The sequence below is a fragment of the Pseudophryne corroboree genome, chromosome 5 (genome assembly GCF_028390025.1).
Source record: "Pseudophryne corroboree isolate aPseCor3 chromosome 5, aPseCor3.hap2, whole genome shotgun sequence".
Classification (NCBI taxonomy): Eukaryota; Metazoa; Chordata; class Amphibia; order Anura; family Myobatrachidae; genus Pseudophryne; species Pseudophryne corroboree.
In genome coordinates, this window is record NC_086448.1 from 709,223,532 (window position 1) to 709,238,793 (window position 15,262).

General features: G+C 43.2%; 1 protein-coding gene across 1 annotated transcript in view; it reads right to left on the reverse strand.

The window, feature by feature from the left end:
* Positions 1-1,995: 1,995 nt before the first annotated feature.
* The window catches only part of STMN2 (stathmin 2), an 81,194-nt gene continuing 67,927 nt past the window's right edge, over positions 1,996-15,262 (reverse strand). The window contains exons 3-5 of the mRNA XM_063923941.1: positions 8,139-8,311; positions 5,148-5,339; positions 1,996-3,311 (exon numbers count right to left, since the gene is read on the reverse strand). Coding sequence (XP_063780011.1) covers positions 3,252-3,311; positions 5,148-5,339; positions 8,139-8,311 — 425 coding nt within the window. The 3' untranslated portion in view covers positions 1,996-3,251. The remainder of the gene's footprint in view (positions 3,312-5,147; positions 5,340-8,138; positions 8,312-15,262) is intronic.

The window sequence follows — 15,262 nt, forward strand, 5'->3', positions numbered from 1 at the left end:
GCAGTGTTAGGGACTTCCAGTATCGGAGAATACTTGACGTTGGCCTGGAGGCTTACCATATCTTTGCAAATATAGTGACTAAGGGGGTCATTCCGAGTTGATGGCTCACTAGCTACTTTTAGCAGCTATGCAAACGCATAGCCGCAACCCATGGGGGAGTGTATTTTTACTTTGCAAGTGTGCAAACGCCTTTGCAGCCGAGCGCAGCACAGACATTTTGTGCAGTTTCAGAGTAGCTCTGGACTTACTCAGCCCTTTCGATCACTTCAGTCTTTTTGGTGCCGAAATTGATGTCAGACACCCGCCCTGAAAATGGCTGGACACGCCTGCGTTTTTCCCAAACACTCCCAGAAAATGGTCAGTTGACACCCATAAACGCCCTCTTTCTGTCAATCACCTTGCGTTTGGCTGTGCGAATGGAATCTTCACTAAATCCATCACCCAGCACCGATCCTCTTTGTACCCGTACGATGCGCCTGCGCATTGTGGTGCATACGCATGCGCAGTTTTGCCATTTTTTTTACCTGATCGCTGCGCTGCAAAAATCGCCAGCGAGCGATCAACTCGGAATGAAGTGTTCAAATTTTGTTGCTAATACTCCTTGGTGTGATGGGGAAAACCTGTTTTGTGTATTTTACTTGCTTAGAATAACCCCTCCCATTTCAGCACCTGAGGGGTAATACTAATTTAATTGAGCAGCTTCCATTTCATATGAATGGCCTGTACACATGGCTTAATTTGGAGATGTAAGTAAACCCAATATTTTACATACATGTCCAATGGTGGGGCAGCTGTGCATCAATCTGCAGGTCCCCGATCTGTGCATGTGCATAACTGATCCTGCGTCATCACGAGCAGCACCCCAAGCTACAGCCTGATTCACAGACTGCCGGTGTTTGGGGACAAGTAGTACTGGCCTGTGTTCCCGACAGATGAGGGCGGGTCACCTCTGTTGTCTGGGAGTGGCTAGGAGAGTGGCTGCGTCTTCAGAATTCAGATTTCCTGGCCTCTGTAGCATGTACAGCCCAGCCATCCTGTGTGGGATGCGGTTACAATCCTGACGGTCGGGATTTTGGTGCACAAGATACCAGCGCCGGAATCCTGATACACGCCGGAATCCCGTTGCCAAAATCCCGAAAGGGGCCAGAACACCAATGCTGGAATCACGACCGCCGGGATCCCAATCGTCGAGACAGCAGGGTGGGTAAGTACTATGCCGGAGATAGGGGTGTTAGGTTCAGGTAACCCCCGGGAAACTTAAGATTATGGTGCGGGGGGAAGTGGGGTTAGGTTTAGGGTGCAGGGAGGGAGGGTTAGGGTTTGGCACCACTAGGGGAGGTTAGGGTTAGGCTGCGGGGGGGAGACGGTTTGGTTTAGGGTGCAGGCTGGGGGAATTAGGTTTAGGTGCCACCCAGGGGGGTATGAGTTAGGCGGCGGAGTGTGTTTTTTTTTTTTTTGAGGCTTAAGCACCTAAAAGGGAGCGTTAGGGTTGGGTAGGGGGAGGGTTAGACTACTTACATCCATTGTTGGCATCTCGACTATCGAGATGCCTCCTGGCCACTGGCATCCCGTCAGCCGGCATTTCATACCCAACCCTCCTGTGTAACCCGAGGGTTACTCAGGTGGCCTAAGTTCACACAAGTGATCCTATGCTACACCTTCAGATGCAGCAGAAGATCACACGCAAGAGGCGTCATTTACTCAAGAAGCCTCCTGCTGCTCTTGCATACATTCGTCCAAAGATGCAGTTGCTGTAGGAACTGCGTCCATCTCTGAATCACGCCGTAGTCTCGTGGCATAGTGTTTGTATAATTTTGCTGTGTGTGTTCCGTCAGGAAGGCATCTGATTGAACCTGACAGCTCATTATTAATTCTGTTTAGAGAAAAATAAAAAAAGATCTGAACTTCACGATGATTAAATAACGCCTAAAGAAAACCCAACTGACATTTTAGCATGAACTGAAAACCTGAAATAACAAATAGCCCAAGCATGTGTAAGTTCTCAGAACTCCAGTTGTTTATTAACCACAGCTTGCTCACAATGACATACAGGAAATAGCACTAATGAAGAGTAGAATACGCAGGAAGCAACTTCCTTAGGGTAGGAACAATTTCAAAATAGCAACTATGTTTGACACTCGGTGGCATTTAGGCAGTTCCACACTTGGCACGTGCACCCTGTCTATTGATCCCTGTAGTTGTACCAACAACCTATTCAGGTTTGTATTTTTTGATAATAAAGGTAAAACTCACATTGCTGAACAAATGGCAAAGTTCTCCCGGTTCAGTAATAATCCTAAATACTCTATCCTGTGGTGGTGTACAGGATATGCGTACAAAATAATCCTTAATGGCAAAATTCCTAATTAATGTTTAGCAGTATAGCAGAGATAGCGGACAGGGAGCTATTGCTAGAATTAGAGCCATGTTTTTTTGTTGTCAGGCCCTTGTGAAATGGCGTTGCTTAATTGTCTTGTACTATTTCTACTAGTGTTTGCGATAGATACGGTATTATACACCAGATCCTATGTGCCTCTTGCTTGTATTTTATTCACTGACCAAAGAACAGAGGCATCTATTCCTCAGATATTACAGACTATCAAACTAATGGAATAGTAGTTTAGCCTACACTGGAAATCACTGCAATTGTCTTACCATGACACCCAAGGAAAGAGTTTTTTTTAGTTTTTCTGACAATACTTAAGAACCTCTCTGGACACTGACATGTAATAACATCATTGTACTTGGGATATAAAGACTGAATGAACAAAGTTGAAAGCTTACAAAATATATGGCGCAGTGACGGTTTTCCTCTCCACCACCGACCTTGTGATTACTTGTATGTTATGTACCAAAGAAAGACAGCAGGGAATGAGATTAGACATGGGTAACTGGAAAGTTTCAGCAAATTCAATTTAGAAGAAACAGACGACACCTAAAGCCTGTTACAGGACATGTAAGATTATGAAATAACTTGCATAATGCAATACTTGTAATTTTTTAACAAAAATGTAAGTATTTACAAAATAAGAACCAATTTTTTTTTTCATTTTCTTTTTTTAAACATGAAGCAAATCATTCTGCAAAGAGACCACATTTTTTTTTAGTTTTTTTTTTAGTTTTTTTTTTGTTTGGAATGAGTTCTTGTCATTTTTTGTCTTCGATTTGTTTTCGTGATGTCATACATTTTCCATATTGTTATCGCATGATCCGTAAATATAGGCAAATAAGGGACTAATGGTGGTATATTCTCAGCCTGACAGTTCCTCCTGAAGCTCCTTGTTCCTGCGGACCTCTTCAGCGTGTCTCTCCTGAAAAACAACAGAAAGCTACTTTAGTATGTAAAGTATCTTGGATTCTCTGCTTTGGATTTAGGTCAGACATAGGTAACGCACGGCTCTCCATATGTTATAGTAGTCCGAACATAGCAGCAGGGCAGGGGGGAATGTGGGTACTGGTGTCCCGGGCCCTTACAGAGAGAGGGGCCACCCCTGACTCCTACCACCAATACCTGGAAAGCTGCACCTGTCTGTGAAAGAACAGCAGACTGATTCCTAGAGAGGACTTCTTAAAACAAGCCTTCTCTGTACATCAGCTCTCTGTGAACCATTCCTGTAGGTCCGCAAAGCTCCATCTATATGTAACGTCACAATGTATGACATCAAATAGGGGTGGAGCGGTGTGGCAGAATCTTTTTTTGGGCTGGGAGGGCCCTGTCTACTTTGTCAGTCCTGGGCCCCACAATTTCTAATGGCAGTCCAGCATAGCAGTACTCAAAGTAACACAGTAGCTGTAGAGCTGTAGGTTGCCTATCTCTGATGGAGATGCACCAGATTTGAATGCAGGCTTTGTTTTTCTCTCTTTGGCTTTAGTTCTGTGGAAATACACATAACTAACAACGAGGGGTGGTTTAAGAGAGGAGGGGACACGTTGGCAAGCTCCCTCCTCTCTCACTGTGCAGTAGACAGTGACACTGTGCTAGAGTCGACTGCACTTTCACAGGTCTCCGGGAACATGGCATCTGTGGCATATTCCCAGTAACTTCTCTACTGTGCAATTCTCTGGAAAAACGGGCGCTACACCATTTTCCTGGTGATTTTTGCAATGCCGAGGTGAGTATAATATATGGGTGCAAGGTGTGTGGTGTTGGCCCTCCTGGACACAGTGGCCCATGTGCACTGTACACCCTGCGCCTATTAAAGATACACCATGGCAAACCAGTTTGTGCCCCTCCAGCAATTTTCCTGTGGGTAAGAGTATGACCTAATGAGTTTGGACAAATGTGGGATACGTTAGCTTCATTCTTAACTAATTTGTGCGGTGGTAGGTGGTTCTCATTAGGGAGGGAAGATTTGTCTCTGAAAAAGCCTTATAGCTATGCTGATTAATTACATGGGGCAGAATGTACTATGGTGTGGCGGAGTATTCCGCCACACTTCGCCTACAGTACATACTAATCGCATATGTATTAACATATGCGATTAGTATAGCAAAGTACAGCTCTCACCGATAAGAGCTTTGCGTTGCCGGCTGCTGCTGCTGGATGAAAGGAGGTGGGTGTGACTCCAGGGGAAGGATGGACAGAGATGCCGGCTCCTCCCCCGCTGCTGTCACCACAGGCTGCACCAATCAGCACAGCCTGGGGCTGGGAAAGGAGGTGCCTGTACAACATGAAGATTGGCTGCCAGGCTGGGCCAGAGGAGGAGGACGACTGGAGCAGGACAACCTGCCGGCGGTGCCCGGAGCTGGGGGGCTGAACGGGGGCCTCCTCCGCCCGGCGTCCAGAGGTACACGAGGGGGGGGGGGGGGCGGGGTGATCCAATTGGATCCCTCAGGATGGCTGTGGAAAAAGCAAAGGCTGGTTTTACCCTCTGCACCGAAAGACCGTCAGCCAGGCAGTAGTATACCTGAAAATACGGTAAAACCCCTGAAAACGGGGGTTTTACCGCATTTTCACTTTAGTATTGTACCATGGTAAGGACCACAATACTGTAGATAAGGATATGTCTCAAATTTGGCACGTAGTATCACACCAACAGATCAAGTTACATTGATCTATTATTGAATTAAATGTTTGCTTAGATAATGATAATAAAGTTACAATTTTAAGTGGATTCTGGGTAATATATTTAGCTGTACTCTTTTACCTTTTCCTGAAGACGTTCCAAAAGGGAAGCTAAATAGGCTTCACGGTTTTCTTTAATCTGTTCCATTTTAAGTATCAGTTTTTCCTCTGCCATTTTGCTAAAATTATTGTTTTCCTCCAGAGCCTTTTGGAGAACTTCCCTCTCATGCTCTCGTTTCTCTGCCAGCTGCTTCAGGATTTGGGCTTCCTGAGACTGTGGAGCACAATAGGATATAACATTCAGGATTTATCTATTACAATAAATCTATCTCTTGGTGTTAGTAAATTGTTATAAAACACCCAAAACATTTCTTAAATCTTAAAATCAATTAAGTTATTAAATGTGAATATATATTTTATTACTACAGTGTACATACTAGAACATACCTCATCCGTGCTAAAGAATAACAAACATAAAATGCTTTCCATGTGATAATATACTGGGTTTGAACAATACTTATAGCTTCTCTGCTTTATTCCACACTTCCTTCAACAAATTTACCTCAACCAGACATTTACCTCACCCAGACATTACACTGGTCCCAACAGACACAGCACAACACCTGCACCTGACTCCCCAGGTACCTTCATGTAGAAGACTATAACAGGATCCTCCAACAATACATAGGGGTGTGACAGACATACGACAGACTGCTTCTTTTCTCTTTCATTTAATACTTACGCATAACATAAAAAAGTACATCAAAGTATAATTTAAACATTGATTAAAATAATAAAATGTTTTAATTTCTTACCATAAAACTACTAGTCATGTATTATAAGCCGTAATGTACCCACTACTGTGAAATGTAAGGATAACAGAAGTTACCATTGAGAATCTACTATAACCTATATAAATGCTCTTAGCTTGTTGCCTGGTGCATTATGGTGTACATTCAAATGTATACTATCTTTTTAAATGCAAAAAATGATCTCTGGAAAATTGGCTAAGCATTGTTTAATCCATCTGAGGTCTTTACCTCTCTTGTAAATCACTTAATAAGCCAAAACTGCTACTGATCCAGCATCTAATGTAAACATCAACTTGTAATAACTGATCATGAGACCATATACAATCTCAGCTAGACCAACATGGACATGCTACCGATATGTCCTCCGACATCTTTGCTGCAGTCACGTTAAACAGCCCTTCCAGTCACACAATGCCATGGCAGGACTCGGTAACTCCGAGCGTCTTTATATGTGACTTTTTCAGTTTAAATGCATCTTAGTCGCATCGGTATGTGAATATGACGCACAAGCAGCTTATGCTGATTAAAATGATATAATATGCCTATATTCTGTGTCTGACTGCGGCTGTAGCTGCATACGAAATGGAATGTTACAGTGTTTTCCTGGAAATCACTGTAAAGAAACATTGTGTATAATTATATTTAAAAAAAAATAGCAAGATACAGTAGAAAAGTTGCGCGGTCAGTCATCTGCCAGTGATCTCACTTTGAAAAACAAGCAATTTGGCTAACACGAAATTCGAAACAATGGGTTACACATCCATTGTTGGTATTTAGCACGTCATTTAATAAGGCGTTCAGGCACCAGAAGCCAACATGAATATTCCCTATCATCTAATACACAGGATCTGTAAAAAAAAAAAAAAAGATGTGAGCATTTAACCTTGCTATAGAAGCAGGGCCGGATTAAGCCTTGGGGGTTCCCGGGGCACATAAAATAGGGGGGCCCTAGTGGAAGATATGCATACCTCCCAACATGACCCATTCTAGGAGGGACAAATGCTTTCTACCTGGACTTCCCTTTTAATATGTGATCGGCGTCACCTGTGTTAAACTATTTAATTGATAAGAAAGGTGTTTCAACACAGGTGATTGCAATCATAACTTACGAAGGAAGTCCAGGTAGAGAGCATTTTGTCCCTCCTGGAATAGGTCATGTTGGGATGTATGGATTGTGTATATTCAATTTAAACCAATAGTGTATATTAGATTTAAACTAATAGTTTACTAATGCCTGGGTATGTTTAGAGTGCCACTTAATTGAGAGACAGCTATTTTATAAAAATTTCTTGTAGTGGAACAAAGACAACTTAAGCTTAAAATACACTTAGAAAAATGAAATCTATAATTTATCTTGTCACATGCAAGAATAGCATTATCCTCTGTACTACTTACACACTTGGAAAGGACTCGGGAGGACTGTGTGTGTGTGTTTCTCTAGATCCTCATTAGATAACAGGTTACCCGGGACCCAGACACCAAGGTGAGGAGGAAGAAAAGCTGGGATTCCTGGGTCACTTATAGCTCTCTCCTCCTCCTATCTCTGGTCAGAAAGCTCTGTCTGTAGCTCATGAAATCTGATACTCATGTGTCTCTGCCTGTACTGCTTACTGTCCTGCTTACCATTCTTGTTGCCTGTCCTGCTGCTGCATAAGAGGGAAAGCTAGTGATCTCCGTGTACTCTGGCCGGGGGGGCCCTCTGACAAAGGAAGGCCCGGGGTACAGTATGCCCTGCGTCCCCCCCCTGATCTGTCTATGTACAGTAGCTCTCTTTACTTAAATATAGCTTCTGTCAAAGATGTTCCTGTGTGACATTCTCATTTGAAAAATAAGGTTTAAGCTGGGTACACACTGGCCAATATATCAGCTGTTCAATTGAATGGCCGATATATTGAGGGCACGTTGGCAGGTGTTTAACCCCGATGTGTCTGTGAACGATGTTGTTCACAGACGTATGGCATCGGAACTGCAGCACAGCATATTTCTGCAGATATATTGCACATCGTGCTGTGTGTACAGGCGGGCTGCAGACCACCCGTGCACTTGCTGCAGAGACTCCGGTGACTGACATGTAAATGCCCATCCAGTTGTGACATCAAACACAACACATCAGGCCAACAACTAGTAAGTGTGTATGCACTTACCGATCATCAGATAGGTGAGCAGATCGGCCAGACAGCTGATCCTTCTGCCTAGTGACTGTGCACCCAGTATAAGACTGTTTTGGCCTGATAAGAAATGGATATATTTTCACAAGTTACCTTTCTTCTCTCCTCTGCAGCTTCCAATTTTGCCTGAATCTCTTCTAGGGAGAGATCCTTCTTCTTTGGAGAGGCCAAAGTCCTCGGAGCCTCAGAGACTGGAGATGGAGGCTTCAGTATCAGCTCAAAAGCCTGACCAGATGCACGCTTGTTAATTTGTACCACTTCCATATCTAAAATGCACAGATTGAAAACATAATTAGAACAGAGTGAATATTCACCTTCATATAGTTAATATTTCCTTTCTACCTGATCACTAAAACAGATGGCATTATATTTTAACACATTTTAATATAAAAAAACCAAGTAATGCACATACATACTGTATTAATAAATGTCAAATAGATTATCTGATAGAATGCATGCAAAGTAAAGGATCCTCTAACTGAGCAGGTCATGGGGATAAACGAAGTACACAACGAGTTTTGTCTCAGCACACAATGCTGATGTGACTTCATCAGGGACGGCACATAAAAATGTGTTTCACCATGTATATTCTATTATTTATCATCTATGAGTATATACCAGAGAATATTTGGTTTGAGGCCACTCACATTAGCTATTACTTCACTGGGTGTTGTACTTATTATTGTACTATAGGTGGCTTTTATCATCTTTTGTTAATATATATTTATATCCTGTATAATAATGGGATTGTTAAACTAATCTATCTACCATATACCATAATGCCATACTGTAAATTATAAGAATAATGGTTTATATCTATCTATCTATCTATCTATCTATCTATCTATCTATCTATCTATCTATCTATCTATCTATCTCTACGTGAACATACATATAGTTTTTTGGGGTATAAACTACTGTAAACTGTAATCCAGACCTCTCTAGTTACTGAATATCCTGACTCTCAGGATTATAGACCGCTGTGATACTGGAAAACAGATTCCTAATCCATTTTGGAGCATGTCTTTGTGTGCAGCTGCTTCGTTGGTTTGAGACAAAACCCTTTGGGAAAAGTGATTCAGCAGCAGGATAAGTCTAACAGCATAACATAGTTATAACTAGAGATGCTCCAAATCTTTCAACCACTTTGACATCTGAGTAAGTTAATATATAATATTAAATGAATTGCTATTAATTTTACCATTAGAAAATCATGCTATGGTTTGTGCTTGTTTGCTGTCAATTACATAAAGTAGTAAGATTTTTTAAGTTGATTATTTTTTAATTTATTTTCGATTTGTTGAGCCGATTCACAAATGACACATTTTTATGTTTAGTTATTTACATACTGTATATATTTAGTTTTAGTTATTTTTTTTATATTTTGTTTGCTGCTTTATTTTAATAGCTAGTTGGTTACATATTTTATTGACACTACTCATTTTGTTTGTATGTAGACTATTAGGTATTTATTATGCATTTACAAAAGTCAAGAACCACTTTGAAATAAATTTGAGCATCTCTAGTTGTAATGGCCCTCCTCCCTCTGTTCTCATTATCTACTTTCCTTACACACCAGCTTCACTCTACACCTCCTCCCTGGGCTCTCTGCCCCCGGACTCCACTCATTTGTTATTTTAGTTTCCTCTGTTGACATAGCCCTGTTATCTGCGCCCTCGCTAATGGGTACAGGTTTCATCTTACAAACATGTAGGACTCTTGGTCAACTCCACCATGCTACATCTGGAGTTGATATGCCAAGGAGGGATAGTCTTGCCTGGTCATCAAGCCCAGGCCTCCAGAAAGGCCTGGGCCAGGGTACTTTATACCTGCCCCAACCCCCCTCCCCCCCTCCACACGTCTGGTTGCATCACTGTTTGCAGCTGAAGAGGCATAATTGAGTTTTATATTATTATTATTATTATTATTATAGTGCTATGTTTGTATGGTGGACAGGAGTAGCTAAAAAGGAAAAGGAAGTGTTTAGTGCTTTAGAGCAGGACTTATGACGAAACCCCTACATTTATTATAGCGGATGTGCCTACAGTGGGGCAGAGTAATGCATCTGTTTTAGATCTAACAATGAACGCCAATATTTGTATTTTATAGCGTACACTATTCATATACAAATGCTTATAGTATTGTGCATAACTCATTGGAAAGACACCACAGTTAGTAAGAGTGACTAAGCACCAGGGCCGAACAGAGACTGGAACGTAGTCATGACACACAAAGCCAACAAAATTTGGTCAGTCTAAGGCGGGGTACAAACTAGGACGACCAGCAATCGGGCCGACTGTCGGGGTGATTTCCCATCACCCCACCCCATACCAGATTGCCAGTACACACTAAGTACACATCTCGTTCCATTACACTGCACCGGGTCACACGATTTGTCATTCCGATACGGCAAATTGTGCCAATATCATCTAAGTGTGTGCCCAGCCTAAAAATGTTACTATGGGCACCAACAAATACTGCGTAATTCATGCTTTGTCACCTGACCCTGTGCAGTACTGTGAACTCTGTGCAAGGCATCGAGCAGCTGACACATATGACTTTTTTTTATTATAAACAGCTGTGGGACACAAAACTAAAATGTTGCAAGTGCAACCCAAACCAGCCAGGTACTCTATGTTACAGCTCCCCTTCTGGTAAATGCTGGAATTTTCACATTGCAGGTACAGGTTTACTAGTCACATCCATGATGCTTACAATCTGCAAAACCTTTTACGATTAAGAAAGCAAAATGCAATATTAATGCACAACCGATATGCTCATCATAAATACAAATCAAATCAGTATATTAGAGAGAGTGTGTTGTAAATTCCAATACCACAATTTATATTTTCATGAAGTCGTCAATTTCAACATCACTTCTCAATTCCCATATTAAGATACAGATATGGATATCACTTCTCATGATTTTACAGTATATGTCCAAGCAACCAGATTCTATCATCTTATAGAATGTACTTGATAAATATTATTTTGAATCTGATTGGTTGGTACGGGCAACTTCTCCACTTTTCTACAATTTTCACTAATTGATACATCAACCCCTTAATCTTTTCCTCTCCTTAATTGTAACTAAAATAATATTTTGTTAAAAAATAATCTGATGTTTGATATCAAAATGTGATTATGGGCCTTGTTTAGACCTGATCGCAGCAGCAACATTTTTCTCTAATGAGCAAAAATAGGATTTTAATTACCTTCCGGTAAATCCATTTCTCGTAGTCCGTAGGGGATACTGGGAATCCATTTAGTACCATGGGTTATAGATGGGTCCACTAGGAGCCATGGGCACTATAGAAGTTTGATTGTGTGTGCTGGCTCCTCCCTCTATGCCCCTCCTACCAGACTCAATCTGGGAAACTGTGCCAGAGGAGACGGACATACTTTGAGAGAAGGATATAGAAAAGGAAAGTGGTGAGAATTCGAACAAGCACAATCAGAACAAGAGGAAAGCCATGCTAACAAAACTTGCAAACAGGGACAGCAACAGCTGAACCAAACAACATTACTGAACCAAGTAACAGAGCAGGAAGAATGAAGCACCGGGCACCCAGTATCCCCTACGGACTATGAGAAAAGGATTTACCGGTAGGTAATTAAAATCCAATTTTCTCTTACGTCCTAGGGGATACTGGGAATCCATAAAGTACCATGGGGAAGTACCAAAGCTCCCAAACCGGGTGGGAGCGTGCTGAGGTTCCTGCAGAACTGATTGACCAAACTGAAGATCCTCAGAGGCCAAAGTATCGAACTTGTAAAACTTAGCAACTTAAAACGTGTTCGAACCCGACCAAGTAGCTGCTCAGCAGAGCTGTAAAGCCGAGACACCCCAGGCAGCCGCCCAAGATGAACCCACCGACCTAGTAGGGTGGGCTTGAACAGATTATGAAATCAGCAAACCTGCCGTGGAATAAGCATGCTGGATAGTGAGCCTGATCCAGCGTGCAATGGACTGCTTCAAAGCAGGACACCCAATTTTATTGGGATCATAAAGAACAAACAGCGAGTCCGTTTTTCTGTGACGCGCTGTTCTCTTCACATAGACCTTCAAAGCCCTTACGGCATCCAAAGACTTTGAAGTAGCAGAGGCGTCCGTAACAGCCGGAACCACAATAGGTTGGTTTATGTGAAACGCGGACACCACCTTAGGAAGAAATTGCTGACGAGTCCTAAATTCAGCTCTGTCCTAATGGAAAATTAAGATGGGGCTCTTGTGAGACAACGCCCCCAGCTCCGACACATGTCTTTCTGAAGCCAAGGCCAACAGTGTGACGGTCTTCCACATTAGGTACTTTACGTCTACCTCCTGCAACGGTTCAAACCAGTCCGATTGAAGGAACTGCAGTACTAAATTGAGATCCCAAGGTGCCGTAGGAGGCACAAAGGGAGGCTGTAAGTGTAGAACACCTGTTAAGAATGTCTGGACCTCAGGGAGAGAAGTCAATTGTTTCTGAAAGAAAATAAACAAGGCTGAAATCTGAACTTTAATGGAGCTTAGGCGTAGGCTTATGTCAACTCCCGACTGCAGAAAAAGCAGGAAATATCCCAGATGAAATTCCACTGCAGAATATTGTCTGCTCTCACACCAATAGACATATTTCTTCCAAATACGATGGTAATGTTTAGACGTTACCCCCTTACAGGCTTGGATCATAGTTAGGATGACCTTGTCAGGAATTCCTATCCTGGCTAAAATCAAGCGTTCAACATCCATACCGTTAAACATAGCCATGGTAAGTCTTGATAGACAAACGGGCCCTGCTGCAGAAAATCCTCTCGAAGAGGCAGAGGCCACGGATCTTCGATCAGCATCTTGAGAAGATCCGCATACCAGGCACTTCGTGGCCAGTCCGGAGCAATGAGGATTGCTTGAACCTTTTCCCTTTTTATTCTTTTTAGAATTCTTTGGATCAGAGGAATGGGAGGAAACAAGTACACCAGCTGATAAACCCACGGAGTTGTCAGGGCGTCTACCGCTACTGCCTGTGGGTCCCTCGACTTGGAACTATACCGCTTGAGCTTCTTGTTGAGTCGAGAGGCCATCATGTTGATTTGTAGATACCCCCACTGAAGTGTTAACCACCGGAACACCTCCGGGTGGAGGCCCCATTTCCCCAGGTGCAGATCGTGTCTGCTGAGGAAGTCTGCTTCCCAGTTGTCTACTCCTGGAATGAAGATCACCAACAACGCCAGTGTGTTTTTCCGCCCAGAAGAGAATTCTTGACACCTCTGACATTGCGGCTCTGCTTTTTGTTCCGCCCTGTCGGTTTATGTACGTCACCGCCGTCACATTGTCCGACTGGACCTGAATGGCCTGATTCTGAAGAAGAGATGAGGCCTGCAGAAAGGTATTGTAGATAGCCCTGAGTTCCAGGATGTTTATTGGAAGGACGACTTCCTAACTTGACCATCTTTCCTGAAACTGCACCCCCTGGGTGAGTGCTCCCCAACCTCTGAGGCTTGCGTCTGTGGTTAGCAGAATCCAATTCTAAATCCCGAACCTCCTACCCTTGACTAGGTGAGAAGTCTGTAGCCACCCCAGGAGAGAGATCCTGGCTTTTGGCGACAGACGAATCCTCTGGTGCACATGAAGATGTTATCCGGAGCATTTGTCCAACAGATCCAGCTGGAAGGGCCTCGCATGAAAGCTTCCGTACTGAATTGCTTCGTAAGAAGCCACCAATTTCTCCAGAAGGCATACAGATGTAGCCACCTTTATCTTGACTGTTTCTCCGCCGAGACGGGCGTTTAGTCACGCTAATGCGATAGCTGAGTTTCATCACAGGCAGGCGCGTTGAGGCGATCTAGATACTCATCATGCATTACACATCTCCACCACTGTGTCGCTAATGCTCCACTAATCCAGTACTTTCGATCGTACAGTATAGCGGCGGATTGATCTACAGCTCTGGCAATACTGTAGGCGTAACGGGAGGCGGTGGAAAAAGTATGGAGTACTGTACAGTATGTGTATGGAGACGCAACTACAGTAATTGTGTAAAAGGAAGAATGTACAGTACAATGTATAAACACCGTGCTTTTAAAATATATGAGCGTCTGAGTTCGCTAATGCATAATGGGAATGGAGGACTAGCCGGAGGCGGAGGAAAACACCGTGCTTTACAAATGCGAGCGTCCGAGTCCTCTAAGGCATAAACCAACAGCAATGGGGCGGGGGCCGGCCGCTGTTTGCAGTACTTTCACACATGAAATTGGAAATCTCTCATGAGGCGTCGTGGGCTAGGGGTGAAGGCTCCCACCTCCCTCGCTGGGGGTCCAGGGTTCGAGACCTGATGTGCTTTCTTTCTTTCTTTTTTTTTTTTTTTCTGTAATAATGCACTGTATTATTTTATTTACACTGTAAGACAGTCAATGGAAGGATGCACACAGATTTCACATAAATCAAAGTACATCTGCAGGAGCGATTCTTTACGCTAAATGCACCTAAACAGCGGGAATGAAATGAGTGTATTCTGACGCTACCAACTGAGCAAAACAGTACTGTAGATCTTCAGCGTTTGTGTATTGCACAGGACCTGAATTTCCTCCCTGTGCAGGCCCCCAGGGGGGAAGGGCGATGGGGGTAGGGGGGAGACGATGGAAAATACTGTGCCTTTGAAATGCAATTACATGAGCGTCCGAGTACACTACGGCATACTGTAAACCAACACCAATGGGAAGGAAGTGCCAACCTTATTTTTAATGTGTTCCCGTGACATTCACTTTAAAAAAAAAAAATTTCTCTCCAATACAGTACATCCAATGGAAGGATGCACACAGGTTTCACATACAGTAAATCAAAGTACATCTGCAGGAGCGATTCTTTACGCTAAATGCAACCTACAGTACAGTACTGTAAGTGAGCAAAACAGTACTACAGTGGGCGTTTGTGTATTGCACATGACCAGCATTTGCATTCCCTCCCTGTCTACTGCATGATCTGTGCAGGCTCCCATGGGGGAAGGGCAACAGGCTAGCCGGAGGCGGAGGAAAACACCGTGCTTTACAAATGCGAGCGTCCGAGTCCTCTAAGGCATAAACCAACAGCAATGGGGCGGGGGCCGGCCGCTGTTTGCAGTACTTTCACACATGAAATTGGAAATCTCTCATGAGGCGTCGTGGGCTAGGGGTGAAGGCTCCCACCTCCCTCGCTGGGGGTCCAGGGTTCGAGACCTGATGTGCTTTCTTTCTTTTTTTTT